The 19,502-nt window shown below is 43.1% G+C and overlaps 1 protein-coding gene across 20 annotated transcripts in view; it reads left to right on the forward strand.

Moving 5' to 3' along the window:
• The window catches only part of HMBOX1 (homeobox containing 1), a 127,616-nt gene that overhangs the window by 33,537 nt on the left and 74,577 nt on the right, over window positions 1–19,502 (forward strand). For 15 of the 20 annotated variants that reach the window (XM_075086505.1, XM_075086514.1, XM_075086521.1 and 12 more), the window contains exon 2: window positions 13,986–14,069. The exons of 1 other annotated variant lie outside the window; for it this stretch is intronic. In XM_075086505.1, coding sequence (XP_074942606.1) covers window positions 14,047–14,069 — 23 coding nt within the window. In that variant the 5' untranslated portion in view covers window positions 13,986–14,046. Of the gene's footprint in view, window positions 1–6,673; window positions 6,793–11,690; window positions 11,782–13,985; window positions 14,070–15,255; window positions 15,338–19,502 lie in introns of all 20 variants that reach the window. 4 more of the 20 variants (XM_075086516.1, XM_075086518.1, XM_075086507.1 and 1 more) reach the window with 3 other exon arrangements.

The raw sequence follows: 19,502 nt of genomic DNA on the forward strand, positions 1-19,502 counted from the left end.
TAAAATAAAGTGTGTGTATATAAAAATATATTAAAAACCCTTTGGAAGTCTGAATGGTGAATTATAAAGAATCTTCCCTGATCTTTGAAAATACAGGGTGTAGCGTGAAGACAGGGTAACAGAAAGACGTGTCTAGAAATGATGAAAGTCAGGGCTGGAATAATTCTTCAGATGGTGTCTGTTCATCGTGTTACCGCTGTACAAGAGTGGTCCGCAGCTTTGAAGGCAAGTCAACCTTGCTCTGAGACGATCTCTTTTGAACCGCCGTTTGAGCTGGTCGGTACCTGACCCATTTGGACAGGCTCACGCAGATACCTTAAGACTGCTTGACTGCATGAAACGGCAGAGAGCTCAGCTCAGGAAGACAGCTCCAAGAAAATGCTTGTGCAGAGGGGTTTTAGAAAATAAGCTGCACTGTGGCTAGGAAGCTTTTGCTGAGAGGGAAGTTTGTGGGGTTTTCAGAGCTTTCTGTAGATCGTCAGTCCAGCAGGTAACACAGGCTGAGGCAAAAAGGGTTTGCACAAACCCTGGATGTGGCACTGGTTGGTTTTGGGAGTAAGGGGAAATAGCTCGACAGCCCGCAGATGTTACAGAACAGCTCAACAATTTGGAAAATATGAGATGTCTGTATGCAAGGAACAAATGAATGTTCTGCTAGGCATCATTTTGGCCACTTCCCTGCTGCTTCCCCTAGCACCAGGCTGGACCCTGTTTAAAGCTAAACACAAATGGTGTTTGGTTCAGAAACAGCTATAGTTAATAATGCATTTTCTGCTTGTTTCTGGAAGTGGAAAAACTCCATGTTCAATGAACTCTAAGAATAAATTGATGGCAGCTCTGCCTGTCTTCGGTACAGACAATTTGTGCTAATTCTTCCCACCCCTTTGCCTTCAGCGTCTCCCACAGTTAGCAAGTTTCCTCCAGAAACTGCCTGCGTTCAATTGCATTATATTTGAAAAAAAAGTAAAAAAAGTTTTCAGAGAAGTTAGCAAGTGAAAACGGAGTATGTAATGGTGGCCATAACTGTAGCCTTTGCTGCCAATGACAGCTATCGTTATATATGGGGCACATACATTCTAGCATATGCTTCCAATTTAAACCACACTGGTTTCAGCGTAGACCAAATTTAGGATCTAAGCATGGTGACCATAGCACTCGCTAAATCTCTTAATTCTATCTTCTGCCATTTACCATCTCTCTCAAATGCTCAGCGAGACTTTTTTTTCCTTTTTTTTCCTAGTTGTTCTATGGAACAGCTTTGATTTTTCTCACTTTGTGGTTATTTTAAGCTTCAGAAAACAATAAGAATGTACTTTTCTTCCCCCCCCCCCCCCCCCCTTCCTCTGTGCTTTTATGAAAGCAAAATCTGTGTAGATAAAGCACAGTTGATCTGTTAGGGATTACTGTTTCTCAGTTATTCTTTTGCTCTTGCATATCATGCCTTTATGTGGAAGAATATTTAAAGGTGTCGTGTAGAACAGCGAGATGAAAGATTCTTTGTGCATTGAAGAATTCTGGTGTCACAGGAGTCCACCTGTTCTCCTGTAACTTTTTTTTTTTTAAGCTGAAGTTTATTTAAAGTGAGTTTTAGTGCTCATAAAAGCTGCTGGCTTTTGACAGCCTTCAAGATTGAAAGGCTGTCCCCACAGGTGGCGGCAGCAGCACTATGGCCTGGTATTCAGGGCACAGGAGTAGGAATCAGAAGATCCACATTCTGTTCTCATCTTTAAAACAGGTGACCTTGGGCCAAGTAGCATGTTGCTGAGGCTCAGTTCTCTGTGGAGAATTTTACCCCAGCTCATGGGGACATTGTAAAGATTTGCTACTCTCTTAAGAAAGAAAAGACAAGGATGAGAACTTCTTGCATCATCATCAAGCAACAGACCTTGTCTCCAGCCTACCAGCGATGAGAATAATTGGCGGTTTTCAGGACAAGATGTTATCAGCAGCCCACTGGAAGTGTCAGACTAAGTGGAAGTATTTTTGTCTGGGCAGAATTGCCGAAGAGGAGCTAACCAAACCAAGCGGGTTTCATGCAGGTCCAAAAAGATGGTTTCTGTTGGTGTGTCCTACATGAAATCTTAGTAATTTTTGTGGGGAGTGGAGCTGGATCAATCCGTTTGATGTAGCATTGTGTGTCAAGTAGTGGTCAGTATCGGACAATTAATGCATCTATCCAGCTTGCAAAGCTATTCCTCTGATTAAGCACAAGGGGAGTTTTCTTTTTGACCCTTTCAGGCTATCAGCTTAATTCCCAGAAGCTTCAGATTTAATTACCCATATCATTACCACAACATGCATAGCTGCAGATTTTATTAATGACCATAAAATTATCGAATCCTCTTTAAAATGAATGCAGATTCCCAGCCAGAAGGTCCTTTCGCACATCAGCTCTAGTACAAGTGAATCCCACAGGTTGGTGTAACACCTCTCAAGTCCGTTTGTCAAATGCCGAGCCTAGCTCATCCATCTTCCTGCACCTGATTTCCTGCTAATTTACCAACCACTAGTAATACTCTCCTGCAGTTCTGTCACCGAACTCAGGTGTTCTTCCCTCTAAAATGGTGGCTGAGCTGAAGTTTACCCTTCTCGGAGCCTGTTTTTATGCGTTTAGCAGCAGACTGACCTTTATACCTCCCCGTTGCAGGCTCCTTCCGCTCGCTGCATTGCTTTTGTTCCTATCCCTAAAGTGTTCTTTAATCCATTTCAATTCCTTTTCCCTGCACGATGCTTTATGACTTTGTAAATCAATCTGAGCAGTACAAAATCAAATGCTTTCCTGAGATCCTGATAACTTATGTCCACTGTTTCACTCTTGTCTAACCTAACGATTTGGTCGTATAATAAAAAGAATTTCAGCAGATTTGTCAGGCATGACCTTCCTTTTATGAATCTGTACTGGACGTCCTCTACTAAATTATGCATTTCCAAATGTTCTGCCATTTTGGCTTTTATCAACACTTCCAATACATTCCCACAGCTGAAGCTGGGTTTCCTGTTCTAAGGGAATTCAGCAGAACTCTGTCACAGCCCAGCAAAATTCATGCGTTTTTTCAGAATTCTCCATAATAAAAACTTGTGTTTTCTGCTTTTTCTCCTCATCTTATTGGATTCTTGACGTTGGAATTGGTATTCTGGTTTGTATAGCCCTGAGAGTACTGCGTGTTCGGGAAATAACAAGCTCGCCGTTTGCAGTTCGGCAGGTTTGCGTGTCGCACGTGGAAGGAGTTGCTGAATCTCAGCCCAGTTGTAGGTGAGAGAATGGAGGCCAGTAGCTCAGAGTCTCAATTTTGTTCCAGGCTTCCTAAATAATTTCATTTGAGACTGGAGGTCACTTCACCTTTCTGTGCATCTGTTTATTTTTCTGGCCTGTTTCCTGAAGAGTGTTCTACATTGCAGCCTTGCTTTGTGGTTTTGTCTGAAAATATATATGAGGGGGGAAGGGCAACTCCAAATCCTTCAAGTGTTCTTGCTTAAAGCCCTTATGCTTGTGCTTATACCTACTTTGAACATATAGCTTGCCACTTGGGCTATGCTTCCAAATATGGATTTCTCTTGGAGGTATGTTCTGACCCACCTACTTTGCACTGCAGATATATTTAGCAAAGTTTTGCTGTAATAGTCCTACAGTGCTGTCCCAAAGCTGTCATCTGCTCTTCTGCCTACCTCCTTCCCTGTTACCTTCCATGCGTCAAAAGCCACCTGCTGGCGTTCTGCATCTATGGTCAAGGCTTTCTGCCACTGCCACAGCTCTTTTTTTGGTGGTAGGGCAAGCACAGAGGCTGAACAGCCCTGCCCTCTCTGTGTGCCGCTGGCTGGGCAATGCAGCTTGCCTAAACTTGAGTTAATTCCTCTGTGTCTGCAGCAAAGATCGTGAGTTCTGGGAGAAGCCCCCGAAGTTATGAATGAGACCAGCAGAATTGGAGACTTCTATAATCAAAGCCTCAAAGTAGGGGGGATTTGGGTTTGGTTTGGTTTGTTTTTTAAGCAAAATGCACAAACGGATACGTATTCCTTGCCCCTAAGCCTGTCTTGTACAAGGTGCTCAGCCTGGTTAGGTTGAGATCAGTGCAGGAGGCTCCTACAGTTGGATCACTGCGCCGGAGCAGACCATCTGGGGATGATGTGTCTGCCCTGTATCTGCTGTTTATTGCAGGAGGAAATTACCAAGTTATAGTGATACTTAAGTATGACAAAATTATGGGAGACACTGCATTTAGTGAGCTGGCTTTTCTTTAGAAAGCCAGATTCTGGCTCCCTCCTCCAATCTTCTTGTTAGATGTCATCCAAGATGGATTCCAAGTGGGAAAAAAAATATTAAATAAATAAAGCAAGCAAACCTGCACTGAGTGAATCATTCCTCCTAAAATTAAACCACTTATTATGGGGAGGGAAAAAAAAACCAAAGAAAACTAGGATTACAGGTTTAGCAATACATGCGTGAGCATGTATTTCAGCATGTGTTCCTATATTCGTAATTGCCAAACTACTGATTTCTTAGAACTCTACTCTTAGCATTGTTAAGCAGTGTTCTGGACAGTCGCTCCTATAAATCCCTGTTAATATGTTGAGCAGGAGAAGGCCTTTGCAAGAATAATATTTAGCCGGCAAGCGATCGCCGTTTGGGGCATGCTGTCTAGGCTAAAGGGACAGATAGGGGAAGTAACTGTGCTGGCTCTTAGGATGTCCTGCTTGAGCATCCGTCTGATGGTTGCTTGAATCTTATTGCCACTTCCAATAGGTGCTGTGGAATGCTTCTTTTATTTTTAATTATTTATTTGGGCAGAAGTGTATGAGGCTTCTATACAGGGTGTACTTATAACAGTAAGGCCTGTAGTTTACTGAACTCTTACTCTCCTTCGTATGCTATTCAGGCAATAAGTAACCACATGAAAAATACCTCAAACAAACAAATGGCCTTTTCATGGACAAATATTGTTCCTTTTCAAGTGTGCTATTCCAAATAATGAAGTTCCTCAAACCATGAAATTATGAAAGCACATTACAAATGCCCCCCCTTTTAAAATTTATTTCCATAACACCAGTATAACCAGAACATTTTCATCGCTACTGGTCTGCTGACCAAAGTAATCTCAGTTTCTTTTAAACTAGTCAGTGAGTAGAAACAAGATGGAGTGTCTTGCGAATAAATCTGCCAGAGTACAGCTTTACCTTGGAGAAAAAAGATTGCCCTCTTTCACTTGCATCTGCTGAACCGTGTACCTCTGCAGGGGTGAACGAACCCCACAGGCTTTCTGGCAAAGCATGTGAAAAAGAAAACTTGGATCGTACTGTTGGGTTGACATGGATGAAAGTCTGGGTCATCAGAGAGGAAGAAGAGGGGAAAGCAGAAGAGGAGGGTAGAGCCACACATCAATACTTTAAGCACAACCAGTTGACAAGGGCGCAGGGATGGAGAGGGGCGAGGAGAATTGTTTGATCTGCTGCTGCAGTGAGGACACATCTGCCGGATCCCAGCCCAGTTCCAGCATCGCTGGCGGACATGCGGATTCTCTGACAGCTAATTGTATTCCAAAGTGAATAACAGATGGGTGCCCTATGACCGTCTGTCAAACCTACCTTGTTGTAAGGCAGAGGGCGGACATTGGCAAGACTGCCGTGCTTGTGGTCTCCTTTTATGGCACAATTTTATCCAAACTTGTTTGGGTGTAGAAAAGGGTTGCACACTTACTTTATTACAAGTAACTGAGAGCTCGCAGAGGTTTTCAGAACGCCATTTAATGTTCTGTGAAGTCCCTAACAAATCTATTGTTTGTACAGCATGTTATCAGATTACTGTTTGGGAAAAGGGGATGATGACCTTAAATTCAAAACCTATTTTGGAAAAGATAATACTTCAATTTTATGCAGTGTATTTGCTATTGCCAAGTGTTTCTACATTCCTCTTAATACTTATTTTTGTGCCATACAGCAATGCAAAAAGTAAAAGATCGTAAGGCATTACTTATTTCCCTTCCATGCTTGTTCCTGGTACTAGTGATGGCAGATACACTTCAGCTTTCTTTTCTTAGGTCAGCAACGGGGCATAGGTGCTTCAGCTCGCTTCAGCTGCACACGCATGCATCTTGCATTGGGCATCTTCGTATTCACACAGGATCGTGCTGGAGCACTTTTCTGTGCCTGCCAAGGGTTTGTGGTACCCCTGTCCTACAATTAATCTCCCTCTGTCAAGTGACCTGATGCCAAGTATGATTTCGGGAATCCTGGTAGAGGAGTTTTGGTGGCACCTACTAAGGTGCTTACGGGTCCCCTGGAGAGGCATAGATGAAGGAAGGTCTCTGCCTGTCCAGTCAGGTGAATGCTCTGTCGTCTTGAGACTGGTGTATGCTTGGCAGTGCCTCCCATTTTCATGCTCTCGAACTTGCCTGTCACCGGCCATGACCTTCATGGCAACTGAGCGTTAGTCTTCATAGTGGACATTTGTATCTTCTTTGGGACAAGCAAGCTGGGGGTCTGAGTGGAACTGCCAGCCAAGGAGGAAGCCCGGTCATTAAAAGACTACGAACTTGAAGTCCAACATGTAAACCTGCACAACTGCAAGATTAAAAGCCAAGCTCTGTAAGCACGGATTCTAGTAGCCTCGGTTAGTTGTCCTCTAGACATTGGGAAAGCTAGTATGTTTTATCATCTCTCTATGTCCTGTTACTAGCAGGCAGAGAGCAGTTTATCAAAGCTTTATGTACCGGATGGATGTTCTGAAAGCACTGCTGACTGTCTCGGGCCTGCAAGATGCTGTGCTGCTGCTGCTGTTGCTGGTTTTCCTTCAGCTGGGTATATCTTTCTATGTGCGGTATGGAGGGCAACTCTGGCAGGTTGTTCTCTAAAAACTGAGCTCCCTGCTGAGACCTGGAAGCCACAGTAGTTCTTTCCTGTTCCTAGTGTGCACTGTTGGGCTTAGTGTGCTTAGTCAGCATCCTGTTGCACCCAAATTACAGTCAAACAGGGTAAGTAATTCCTCTGTGCCAAAACCAATACTTGGTGCTAGCTAGACTAGAGAGATGGCAAACTTGGGGCACTTCAGGAGGTCAAGTTCTTCCACAGCATACTGCATAGTAATTCATTTGAGCACTTCCAGTTGGTGAAAAATGTAACTGCAGCATTATTTTGGTCATGTTATGGTCATAACCACACAGGTGCAGACTGCACCTGAGCCTGCCTGGATAGACTTAGCAAGCAGAGATGCTCACATCTAACGATATTCTGCAGAGGAGGTACGCTCGCGGTATGCACACATTACACTTGGCAATCAAGAATCTCATTTCAGTTGGCGTATCTAGTGCTACTATGTTACTGTATTCCTAGCAGAAAACTGTCAAGGTAATTAGCGTTAATTGGGATCTTTTTTGAATGAGCCTCTCATTTATTGTATGTTTGGCCCGGCCTTGGACTCAAGCAGTTGGCAATCTCCCATCTGCAGTTTTGTCCAGATGAACGTATATGCCTTACAATGTACATATCCACAGAGTTCAAGGAATAATCCCTACTGTTGGCATGTAAGTGCTTTAAATCTTCGTTCTACTTATAGGGTATGTCTTGCCCATTGTAGCTCTGTAGGAGTTGGCTGGCTCTGAACTGCTCCTTCAGCTCTCTGCTCTTGCCTGTCGTCTTCTGACATGCAGTTACTCATTTTGTGAGAGCTTCTGCTCTGTTGCAATGCAGTGTCAAACAGTTTGAACCGAACCACTTAACTGAGAGTCACTGTCTCCTTACATTCTCTCTCACACGTGAACAACCATCTCACTCGTCCTCATCTGTGTCAGTGCTCGAACTGATCTAAGTGGATTAAGAGAACCTATTTGATCATTAAGGAAGTGGTCTTTGCAGCAGCCGTTAGCTATCGCTATTAGCCGTGAGTTCGTGTGCCTTGCTGTCGGTCTTCCGCTGTCGAGATTTGCTTGTAATTTTAGCCAGAACAGCTAATTCAAGCCTGGATTTTGGTTCCAGGCAAGTTTTTAGACATGATTGAAGGGGGCAACATACTGAAATTCAGGAGATACAGCAGTGTAGGTGCTTGGTGTGTTAAGGCTGGAAGCTCATTTGTAAGCAATAACGAGACTATAACCTGAGGTTCTCTGCTGAAATGTGTCTGCGTACGTATCTTGATGACAGCATTTCATTTTCCAGCTGCCGTTAAGGACAAAGCAATACTAAATTATGTCCTTTTACTGGGGCTGCGTTGCCTTTTATGTATCTTCGGGACTTCTGGGGTAACTCGGAGTCCTTTCCAGTGAAATGCAGATGAACTTTTCTGCCATTCTGGAAGCCTTGGGTGAGTTTGGGAAACTTCATGATTTTTTTTGACCTCAGTCTTTCTGTAGAGAGGATCCGTTGCTAGGTTGCTTCAAAATGGAGCCTGGCCTCTGGCTTGCACTCTAGGTAATTCCACTAAATTTGGGTGAGGAGGTTTCTTTTCTGTGGGGATGGAGAGGGAAAAGGAGAGAGAAACAATTTTAACTGCAGTCCTTGGCTAATTGTTCTGAGGAGATCTATTGCAGGGCATGTTGTGGGAGCAACTATTTGCTTCCTTGCTTTTTAAAGTTTACCAACTGTGGCTTTATCATGAGATTGACATGTGTGTTTTCTAAAGGGGAAAAGGCTTTTGATGTTTTCCTGTCAGTTCAAGAGTTCTGAGGAAGAAGAGGATCCCATAAAAAAATCTTTGCTGTAAGCTTGGCAAGATGCTACTCTATTCCTTCACATAATCCCAAAATACAGCTTTCTCCTGGTTTGCACTGTAAAGGGTTTGGTAAAGCAACAGTCACAATGAGACTGAAAACAGCACTGATTGGAGGTAACTTCTGAGCAGTTTCTTCAAGAGTTTTTGTGTTCATAAAAAGTATGCTCTCTTGCTCCCTTTCATTCACTGGTGCGGGTTGCCCAGAGAATTGGTGGAGTGTCAAACCCTGGAGATACTCAAAAGCCATCTGGGCATCATCCTGAGCAACTGGCTCTGGGTGGCCCTGCTTGAGCAGGGGGCTTGGACAAAAGGACCTCAGAGGTCCCTTCCAGCCTCAGCCGCTCTGTGGTTCTGTGATTAGAAGGTCACAACCTGTCCCTTAAGGTAAGATCTCTGCCGTAGCAATTCATGCCTTGTTACCTTGCAACTGAGCCAACATGCTCCTTGCAGGCGTCGCTTCCAGGTAGCCCAGAAGCTGCAGCAAATGCAGTGACTGTGTTACTTGTTGCACACTGATTCTTGATGAGAGCTTGTTGTGCGCCTTCTTGAGGGTCTGTGCAAGCCATGCTGAAGGTACAGATCAGAGTACTCACTTAAAGAAGTGATATTTAAATTACTTGGAGCCTGGAGACTTAAGAAGCCACTCTTCTCTGTGTGTTGCGGTACAATGACTACGTGAAACTGTATGCTGCGTGTCGCCACGCCACAGCGTGTGCTCAGGAGGTGGCAGTTCTCAGAGAAGGTTCTTAACCTTGCTTTCCAGGGCACAAATGTAACACATCCTCAAGTCATATGGCAGAGTGTTTGGTTTTTTTTCCCCCTAATAACCCTGTTTTGGGAAAATGGGCTAGAGAGTCCTAGATTAGCCGTAGTATTTTGGACACTGGTCCTACTTTTGTGCGTGCACCCAGATGAGTTTTGATACAAAAGCAGTATCAGGAGTTTTAAAGCACTGGGTAAACAACAGCCTGTCTGAACGTCTCCTAAGAACAAAGGACTCCAAGCTGGCCAAGGAAGGCTTAACAGGAGCTACTGTTGGGAATCTGAAGCCAGACACATTCAGAGTAGAAATCAAGTATGCATTTGTAAGGGAGAGGGTGATTAATCACTGGAATGAACTAGAATGGATGGATGCTTGGTCTCTTGCTGTTTTCGAGGCAAGATGTCTTCTGGACATAAGTTAAGCCAGGTATCACGTTTGGTTTACTTTACACTGGCCTCAGTGTAGAGAAGGTGAAGCGGATGAAATGTAACAGCCCATGTTTATAGGCACGTGTGTGCGCACACACACGCAGAGTACAGCCAGAAGACCTGACGATTCCTGCAGACCTTAAGCTGTATGTTAAGTGAAAGACTTAAATTTTGAAATATTTTGTTACTTCTACGAGAGGATCAGTTCGTAATTACACGTGGGGTTGGGAATCTGCCTTTACTGCGAATTCAGCAGTGGTAAAACTTCATTCTTGGGGATGAATTTGCATTTCTTCACCATCCGATGCATGAGGTGTATCAGCAAGCTGAAACTTGGTGGTTCTGCATTTCAGTAGCTGGTTTGGTAATAGTCCTGCTGTTAGTAGTGGGAGCCGTGTCCTCAAGCAGATACCATGCTCAGCAACTAATACTATCCTGTGCAGCTTTAAGCCAAGACTTTAGCCCCTCTGTTCATGGTTTACTTTTGATGAAATGGTGATGTTTCTCTTCCCTGAGGACAAAAGCTTTTAATCTGTTATTTGTAAAGCCCTTTTTAAGAACTGACCAAGGAAGGTATTAGTGAAATACACACTGGTGGCATTATTTTTCACTACGTGACTCACTCAGAAATTAAAAGGGAAAATGAATTTCTCTTCCAAATAAGTGATATCAGCCTCATCTTTACCAAATGACTTCCTCCTTGCCTTTGCAGGGTGGTGTGGATCAGGGTGAACTATACTTCAAAACATTTAATTGCATACAGTGAGAAATGAAGAAAACTGAAGTGGATCCCAAGAACGTATTAAAAATCTGAACTAAAATGAGAATGATTTCATGTCAAGTGAGACAAATGCAGAGTTGATACTCCAGTGCTTCACACTTCCACTTGTCCTTGGTACTGAGAAAATGAGATTTTTAATATCTGAAAAACAGATTGCCATGAAGACTCATCCATTGTACATTTAAGCTGCCTTTATAGCAACTTAAGCTGGGGACAAGATTGTTCATTACATCTGATTCTACAACTGTGGCCATGATTTCCATATTAATATTGAATTTTTTTTTTTTTTGGCTGTGCCAGCAGGGGGAAGGAGAGCTGGTAGTGTTTTCCCTGTGTTAGCAGATAATTTATTTAATGAATAATACGAAAAGGGCAAAGGTTTGTGAGTTCTTACTTGCATATCAACCATAGATTGTGGTGACCCCTGCGTTTGCTGCTGTGATCAAACCTGGTATGCTGCTTTGGTTTATGCTAAAAGGAGGCTGAGGGAAAGGGGGATATTGATTCATGATTTCAGAATCATGATTTGTTGGTGGCGGAAGTTATGTTGTTTGGGGCTGACCTTCTTTTGGCTAAAATTATAGGCGAGGGGTTGCTTGTTCCTGGCTGATGTGCCCTTGAATTACAAAAACATTTAAGCAACCTTTACATGTGTGTGGGGGCAGGGAAGGTATTTCTGTGCCACTGAACTTTAGACCAACGTTGAGTCAAAGACTATTTGTAACCCTTTTCAATAGCAGCCGTTCTGTTCTGGCATCAGGCGTAGGAAGCACTAGCTTCCTCTCCTTTCTGTGTAACTGCGTTTGCTTTCACAAGTCCAGCTAGCAAGGCAGACCTGAGGATTCCCTGACCCGCCTTACTGCTTGGCTCGCTCTGTGACAGTTTGCAATTGCCTTCAGACCGTAATAGTGCTGCCTCAACCTTTAACATAGCAAAAACTGAGAATTCCTCTTATTTTCTCATGAACTCTCTCCTGTTTATTTCTGCTGAAATGCTGTCATCCTCTGTCTGCGCTCACAGATCTGGAGTTTCTTGGAAAAGTTCCTTCCTCCTCTGTTCGCATCCCAGATTTGGGCTAGATCCTAATGGCTCTTCATTTATAACATCTGAGGTCTGTACCATTCTTTTTACCTCTTCCATTAGTATCACTAATATCATTGTCCTGCCTTTGTCATCTCACATCTGAGTTACTGCAGCCTTTTCTTTGGCTCCCTGTCTGATCTCATGTTCCAGTTTTAATACTGCGTTTCATGATGATGGAAGGTGATCTTTTCTGTCCTTCGTGGGTTTTCTTCTTTGCTTCTTCCACACTCCTCGCCCTGGAAGCATATCTTTCTCTGAGGAATCCAGTTCTCTATCATTAGCCTCTCTGACCTTCAGAAAGTTTGTATATTTTAAGTCTTAATTTGTTCCTCTTTGGAAAACAAAACAGCTCTCTGTATTAAACTCAAAATTTGGCAATAAGTCAACAGCATGATCTCACATTTTTTGTGACTGCTTCAGGGAAAATATTTTAAATGCAGTTAAGAGGTTTAACAGAGAAGTGTTTTGGTGTAGAACTATCTTTTAAAAGGTTTGGGGTGGCTGACTGCAAGGGACCCGTGTGTTTGTCTTTTCCATCCGTCAGTACTTCGGTGTCACGATTTCTCTCCCAGGCCACAGTACATGACCTGTGGTCTGCTGGGACCACTCATCTTGTCTGTGACCTTGCTCTTGGCGACCTCCCGTCCTGGAGAGGAAGAAAGCAACTCGAGACCTAGATGTGGGCCAAATGAATTGTTTTGGAAATGGTAGCAGCCAGCTCTCAGCAGCTCCCTCCCCCAGAACACCCAGCGCTTTGCTTTGCCGTCTCTGGGTGGGAGCAATCATGGAGGGGCAGGCAGAAAACCCCTGGGAAAGTTGGTGGCCAGAAGCTGACTGCTGCTACTTCTGGAAAAGTTCATTCAGCCCAGCCTTTTGCCCTGAGAGTTCCTAAGTTTTTCCAGGAGTTTTGAAAAAAAAAAAAAAAAAAGAAGAAAGCCACATAAGCGACAGTACAGCCTGTGTGTGCCCAGTGGACTCCGTCTGGAATCGGTGCAGCTCTTCCCCAAAGCCTGTAGCGGGGTGACAGAGGAGGAGCCAGGCTATACCGTCTGGACCACTCCTAACCACCGAGCAGATCCAAGATGTGTCCGCCCTCAAGGCTTGGTTGCTAATATTACAGACTAATACTACAGACATTTCTTTACAGAACAGAGTAAATTATCCCGTGCAAATCCCTGTGCTGCTCTACCCACTTGTTTTCTATTCCAGCTCACATATGTCCGTAGCCTGAAGTGTAAATACTCTCTCTAGTTCTTTCTGCATCTGCCTGGATATAATATCCTGCCTTTCTCTTTCCCGTTGGTTAATAGTTTGACTTCTGAAGCACTTCCTGTCCATGTTAGTTTGTGGAGAAAGACATCAGCGGTGATAGCTAAAGAAAATTCTATTAGGTCATTCCTTTTCAGAACATAGTACCTGTCTTTTAAGCTCTTTGCGGATGTTAGCCAAATAATCCTTTTAATAGCTTTTGTGAGTTAAAAGGGTAGGTAACTGTCATAAGGCTAAATGATTGCATAGATGAATTTACTTGTGGCCAAAAGAAATCAATTGGAATTTAAATTTTTGTCTCTGGACTGATGACACTACCAGACATCAACCTTCTCCTTAGGAATCTACCATGTGCATTGAAGTATATGTCTGTGACGATATATGGGTCTGGGTTAGTTACAGATTATCCAGAGTAATGTGATTGAACATTTCCAGTTTTTAACCCATGGGTGTACACAAGCTCAGAATACTCAGCTAGTTGGCCTTGTTTAGGTATAACTTGAGTCATTATAATTTATAGAGTGTTTGGGTGTAAACGAATATTTGCCAGACTTTAATTAAGACCATGGGTCCGTTGCAAACCATGCCAAAGCACCTGAAGGCAAAGTGAAGAAAGAGGGTGAGGCTTTAACAAGACCATGTAAAAAGAGAATAAATTGAAAGATGCTATAGGAAAATTCAGTGGTTCCAGGGAGCATTTTTCTTAACCGTGGCTATATTTAGTGATTGGTATACGTTCTACAGCCTTTTAGCCGAGGGATGGATTGGGTGATTGAGAAGGACCCTGGAGGCGCCTTTGTTTTTTTTAATGAGAACTGATTTGATGCTACTGCCTGGCGAAACTGCTGTAAGGTTGCCCTCTGTAAGCCGGTTGTATAACTGTAAGTCAGATAAGAAGTCAGAATGTATTTGCCCTTCATAGAAATCTCTAACGTTCTTGTGTCTTTTCATTGTGTCTTACAGAATGGTGAATAACACTGAAGACCCCCAAGAGGCTTTATAACGTCCCATCCCCATGTAAAGTATGCTCAGAACTTTTCCAGTAGTGTAAGTATAAGCTAAAAAACCCCACAAAAATCCATTGTTGAGAGCTCCAGAGTTGTTGGGGGGTGTTCTCTTGATTTGTCTGAGAAGAGCAGAGAAATGGTTACTATGATTATCAGCAGTTTGCTAAATTGGAGAGTGCCCCTGGTTTGGTATTTGCTAGACATTTAAACCAGGGAACAGTAGCATTTAATTCTTCACTTGGTCTGGCTGTTTTGTTATTTCTACTTCTACTTTTCTGTCACTGAAAGAGAAGGAGAATCATGCAGTTCTTAGAAACTCAGCCTTGATCAGAGAAAGGCTATTGTTAAAAGAGAGATCTCCATACATCTACTGAACATCCTAGGGGGGTACCAGAGCTGTGCAAGAGGGTTTAGCACCACTACAGGCTTGGTGAAAGGGGATGAATACACCATTAATGTAGCATTATATAGCAAAGGGCACCTAACCTAACATTAGAATTAGATGTGTTGGTCCAGGCAACCCCTGCTGTATCTCGAATCCCAGTATGAACTGAAGTGGTCTAAATCTCATCCTTGAATTTGAGCCTATTAGTGTGTTCTTTTAAATGACTTCTGTCGTGAATCTTCAATGTAATTGCTATCCATGCTGTTTCTTCAATAAGCAAATGTATTCAAAGTTTGAAGCTTGTCAGCCTGAAAGGAAAGGCTTGACCTGTACTGTGCTGTCATCCGTCTCTCTTGCTGGCCAGGCCTATATCACTGTTCCCCATACCTCTTTTATAGGCATGACCAAACGCTTGTCCACTGGCAATCAGATTCTTGAGATACTTTGACCTCTTGACTTCTGATTGTACCTTCTGTCAGACTGAGTTGGCAAGAGAAATCCTGTCTACAGAATAGGTAGCAAGAAACTGGGCTGCTGTGAATGCAGTCAGATTTTCCCAGAGGGATTATTTCAAGGATGAAGATTATTCATCTAGTGCGTGGTCACTCACAGTGCAAGTGGCAGCACAGTCACAGGCTTCTTTAGAGGGAGTTACAGCAAAAAGTAACGAGTGGCAGGGGTTTTGTGTTGGAAACTAAACTACCGATGTATTTCAAAGAGACTTTTGATACAACCATTAATTAGTTATTTTCTCTTGCTGGTGGCTTGGTCTTCTATTCAAAACTAGTGGTTTCCTACTTTGTTGCCAGTCTCCTGAGCCACCTCCTCTTCTCTCTTTTAGCTGGAAATATGTTGGATTTCAGTATTAAAATCACCACTTGAAATTGTAAAGATCTAGTTCACAGCAGGAAAGAAGTCTGGAGGTAAGGCCACACTGCCATGTGCATCTTTATTATACTGGTAATTCAGAGTTTGCAGAGTGATCTTAGAGCTCCTCTGTGCTTTGTGTGAGCACAAGAACAGTCTGTCAGCTTTAACTTTGAGTCAGACTTTTAACATAGATTTCCAAACTCTGAATTATATAGTTTTAATTTCCTGTGCTTTAGCTAGATTTCAGTCATGTTCTGCCTCTGCGCAGTTTTAGTTGGATATCACGTTGTTCTGTTGCTTTCTGGAATCGTTGCGGCACGTTGATGTGCCCTGTTAATCAGCTGCCACCCTCGGTCAGAGGAGCAGCAGCTTTTTCGATTTATTCCAGTGTATGTGCAGTTAATACGGCCATCGAGAATGCAATATAAGAATAGGTGAATACTTTCTGATTGAGTGAAAGCTGGGGTGAACCTATTTGGAGGGGATTAAAGAGTATTAAATTGGAGAAAATGGGCCAAGATGACCCATTTAGGTGTAAAGTTTCCAGATTAAACCATAGATATCTTCTAAAGAGGATAAGTGGGCATCGTGGTTTCAGAAGAGGAAGGAAGAAAACAGAGTCTTTTTAAAAAAAGTTTTAACTTAAATACTGAATAAGATTAAAATTGAACAGTCCTAAAACTACCATGGTCAGAGAGTACTTTGGTTACCCCTACCGTGGCGCAGCATCCTCTGTCAGAAGAGCAGAGTAGGCAGCTGGCTGCAGTTACCATTTCACCTATCTAATTTTAATCCACAGTTGGATGAGAGTCAGTACTTGAGAGGAATTTGAGGTTTGGTGCGAACACAAGACTCTCAATTTTGGTCTCACAGGAATTAGTCACTGAGCTGAAACTAAGTCCTGTAGCCAATGCAAGTAGATCTCTATTGGGTTCTCCATAAATATGACGGGAGTAACTATTTATACTTCACAGGCTCACGGCAGTATTGATTAATTAATATGTGTTAACAGTTAGATATGACCATCAGTATTTGTATTGCATGTTTCAAACTATGCCTCAAAATATGATTTCTGATAGAACTAGTCAGTTCCAACATTGTCGCTTGAAGTTTACCTGAATTACCAGGCTGCTGCTTGTGAATCGAACTGCCAGCAGTGACAGAGCTGTCTTGGAGCGAGTAAAAGCCTGCTGAGTGGAAAGAAGATCAGTGTGAGTAATGCAGATGAAAAAGGACTAGATTGAAGCCTTGTCATCATTTAGGGAAAACAACAGAAAGAGAGGAACGAGTATGTGACCTATACCGAAGTCAGCACACACTGAAGAGCAGGCAGTGGAGGTACAGTGGCTTAGAAAGTCACCACGTGGCTGAGCTGCATTAACTGTCCAGCTTCCTTCAAACGTGACATGAAACATGTTAATTAAACTTGGGTGAAAGAGGGCTCGGCTAATTTGTTGGGTTTTGTCTTCAGGACAAGGTATTGTGTAAGTACTTGGTGGCTGTAGGAATGTTCAGCTGGCATTTTAAGCTTCCTTAACTGAAACATTGTTTTGTGTGAGCCCTTAGTTTTACCTCAGTTTAAACCAGATGAGTTAATTCATGATTTCACAGGCAGCTAAGCCACTCTGAAAGGGATCTGAAGGAAATCTTGTTGCATGTGTGCCTCTTACACTTACTTCTGCTTTTGGCCAAATTGGCTTGTCCCCATCTGTTTAGTTGGTGATAGCAATCATCAGAGCCTTCCCTAAGCTAACACAGCTCACCAGCCCCTGCAGAAGCGAGCTATGAGTGAGTCGGTTGGTTGATAGATTTTCCTGCGGAGTTAGTGAACTGAACTGGTGGGTGGACATTTCCACCAAGTCCTGGAGCTATGCAGAAGGGCAGAAGAACAGGTTGTAGGTTGGTTCACGCTCTCTCATGTATCTGCAGCCTCAGGACTTGCATCTGTAGGTGTTCTCCTGCTCCGAGCAGGACACAGAAAGATTTGGACTTGCCCTGAGAATACAGCCTGGGTCTTCTCTGTGCCATGCAAGAGGATATTTCTCTAGTTCAGGTCTGGGCTACACAAAGAGATGTTTGGTTGCTTTAAGAGCATTAATTAGGCTGTGTGTTACTTTTTGAAATGCTTTTAAATAAAATAAAACTCTAATATGGAAGCAACTGTGGCCAAAAGCCCATGTTTTTGCCATTATCATTTATATTCTTCAAGGAGCCGCTGTTATCTATTCCTGAGTTGTTCTCCAAGTATAATCTCTGTCTCACTAAGTCTGTGTGCCAGTGAAAGTACACTTGCAAACTGTTTTCTAGTGGAAAAAATTTTTTGCTTTGTAGTTAAGCACAAAATTAGGAGTAGGCAAGTTTCAGGTATTTGCTGGGTTGGGTTTTAGTTTTCTGAAGTAACAAATTTATCTTCTAAGGAAGTGTGCTGATTGTTACTGCTGGTGATAGATCCTGAAGGAGAATGAAGGTGCCTGAAATACTTCAGAACGTCTCTTTTTCTTCACCTGTGGAAGAGAAGTGGTGGAAATCCTGTGGTGGAACTCCTTGAAACCTGTCCTACCCCTTGTCATATCTGCTGCTGTAGATGGGCCCTGTAGGATGGCTGTATGTGTGGTGAGAAAACAACGAAAGTTTGGCCAGGCGCTTGGTCTGCCTTCCTGCAGAATGCCTGCGTGACTTCGAACGAGTCATTTTGACGTGTCTGAAGGCCAGCCCCCTTCTGTGAGCTTTTGGTCTCAAAAACTAGCGTAGTTTTACTTCCCTGCCTCACAGGGGTGTTGTATAGAAAGATGCGTTTCAAGTATTTAGACACTCCGGCTAGCAGAATTAATAGAGAAGAATTCTGAGAGTCTGCCTGGATTTTAATGAAGGATTGGTCAAGTTCTGAAGTGAGCTGGGGGAGGCAGAAGACGGCAGTATACCTACCCCAGTAATCTTGACAGCTGAAAATATGTGACTTGCTGGTCTGGTGTCTAGGTTAGGCCCACGTCTCAGTCTTATTGCCACAATGACTCTCTTTCTTCATGTGGGTTAAAGACAGTATTACGGTGTCTTGGTGAGATTTGCTTAGCTGTGTAGCTCAAGCGCACAAGTCCTGATCTGATTCTGTTACAGAGCTTATGTATCCAAAGTTTAGTCTTCAGCTCCCGAATCCAAGAGCTCCTCCTTTGCTCTTGGCACAGGTTTGGGCTTTGGGCCCTGCTTCAGCACTCAGCTGCCACTACAGCTTTTCTGTTAGTTAGTCCTTCTGATCCCTGATTCTGCCCTTGAATCCAGCCTCAGAGTTTGAATTCCTGCCTCGTTGCTGTAGAACTGCAACAATAGTAGGAAACCCAGATTTTAGAAGTCGGGAAGGTTAGGGTTAGACAGATAAGGTGTCAGTGTGAATCAGTCTGTGCCTTGAGTAGAATTCAGAAGTGTCTGGCTCCCAGCCCTGTGCTTAGTCAGAGGTCAGTCCCTTCTGTAAGACTTGGATTATGACAATAATTGGCATTTATATTATATTTTTGCCTAGTAAGATCGATCTCAAGTCCTCTCTCTCTCTTTCCCAAAGATGTAAAGCAGATGCTATAAAGCAGAGTAAGTTACTCACCCAAGTGGAATCAGTGGTGAAACTGCTAGGGTTTGCTTACTGCCAGTGTGCCAGCATCCAGTAAAAAATATTTTATCGGCAGTGAAGAATTTCAAAGACAGAGTAGAAAAACGGCTTATGGAGAAGTGATGAATCTGGGTTTGGGGCTCTTTAACTAGCTGAGAAAACTTGAAGCCTCCTGAAGAAATGATATGTTGATATTCTGCTCTCAGCTTGCCTTCTATAATTTGTGTAGCGGTGAGTATTTGATTACGTTGGATTTATTTTCAGAAGTTTCAGGCTGCTCTTATTAACTGTCACCGTTTTGATCGAAAGCGTATGGCGGTGTTCTGCATTCATAAGACAGTGTTTTGCATTCATAAACAGAACCGGTGACGTTTAACCTCGATAGATCAGCTTGTAGTCTGATTTCACTCCTTGCTGCAATGTGAGGCTTTCGTTTCCCTGGGATGAGAGCAGTCATTACAAGCATTACATTTTGTTTGTGAATCAGGATGAATGGGAGTAGAGTCCTCTGAAAATCAGAACTAAGAGATGGAACTGCAGGAGATAATTATGCTAACGTATGGATAAGGATGGCTCTGTGTTCGTTGACATGATGAGCACTTGAGGCCTGATTTTTTCTC

The sequence above is a fragment of the Phalacrocorax aristotelis genome, chromosome 3, assembly GCF_949628215.1.
Source record: "Phalacrocorax aristotelis chromosome 3, bGulAri2.1, whole genome shotgun sequence".
NCBI lineage: Eukaryota > Metazoa > Chordata > Aves > Suliformes > Phalacrocoracidae > Phalacrocorax > Phalacrocorax aristotelis.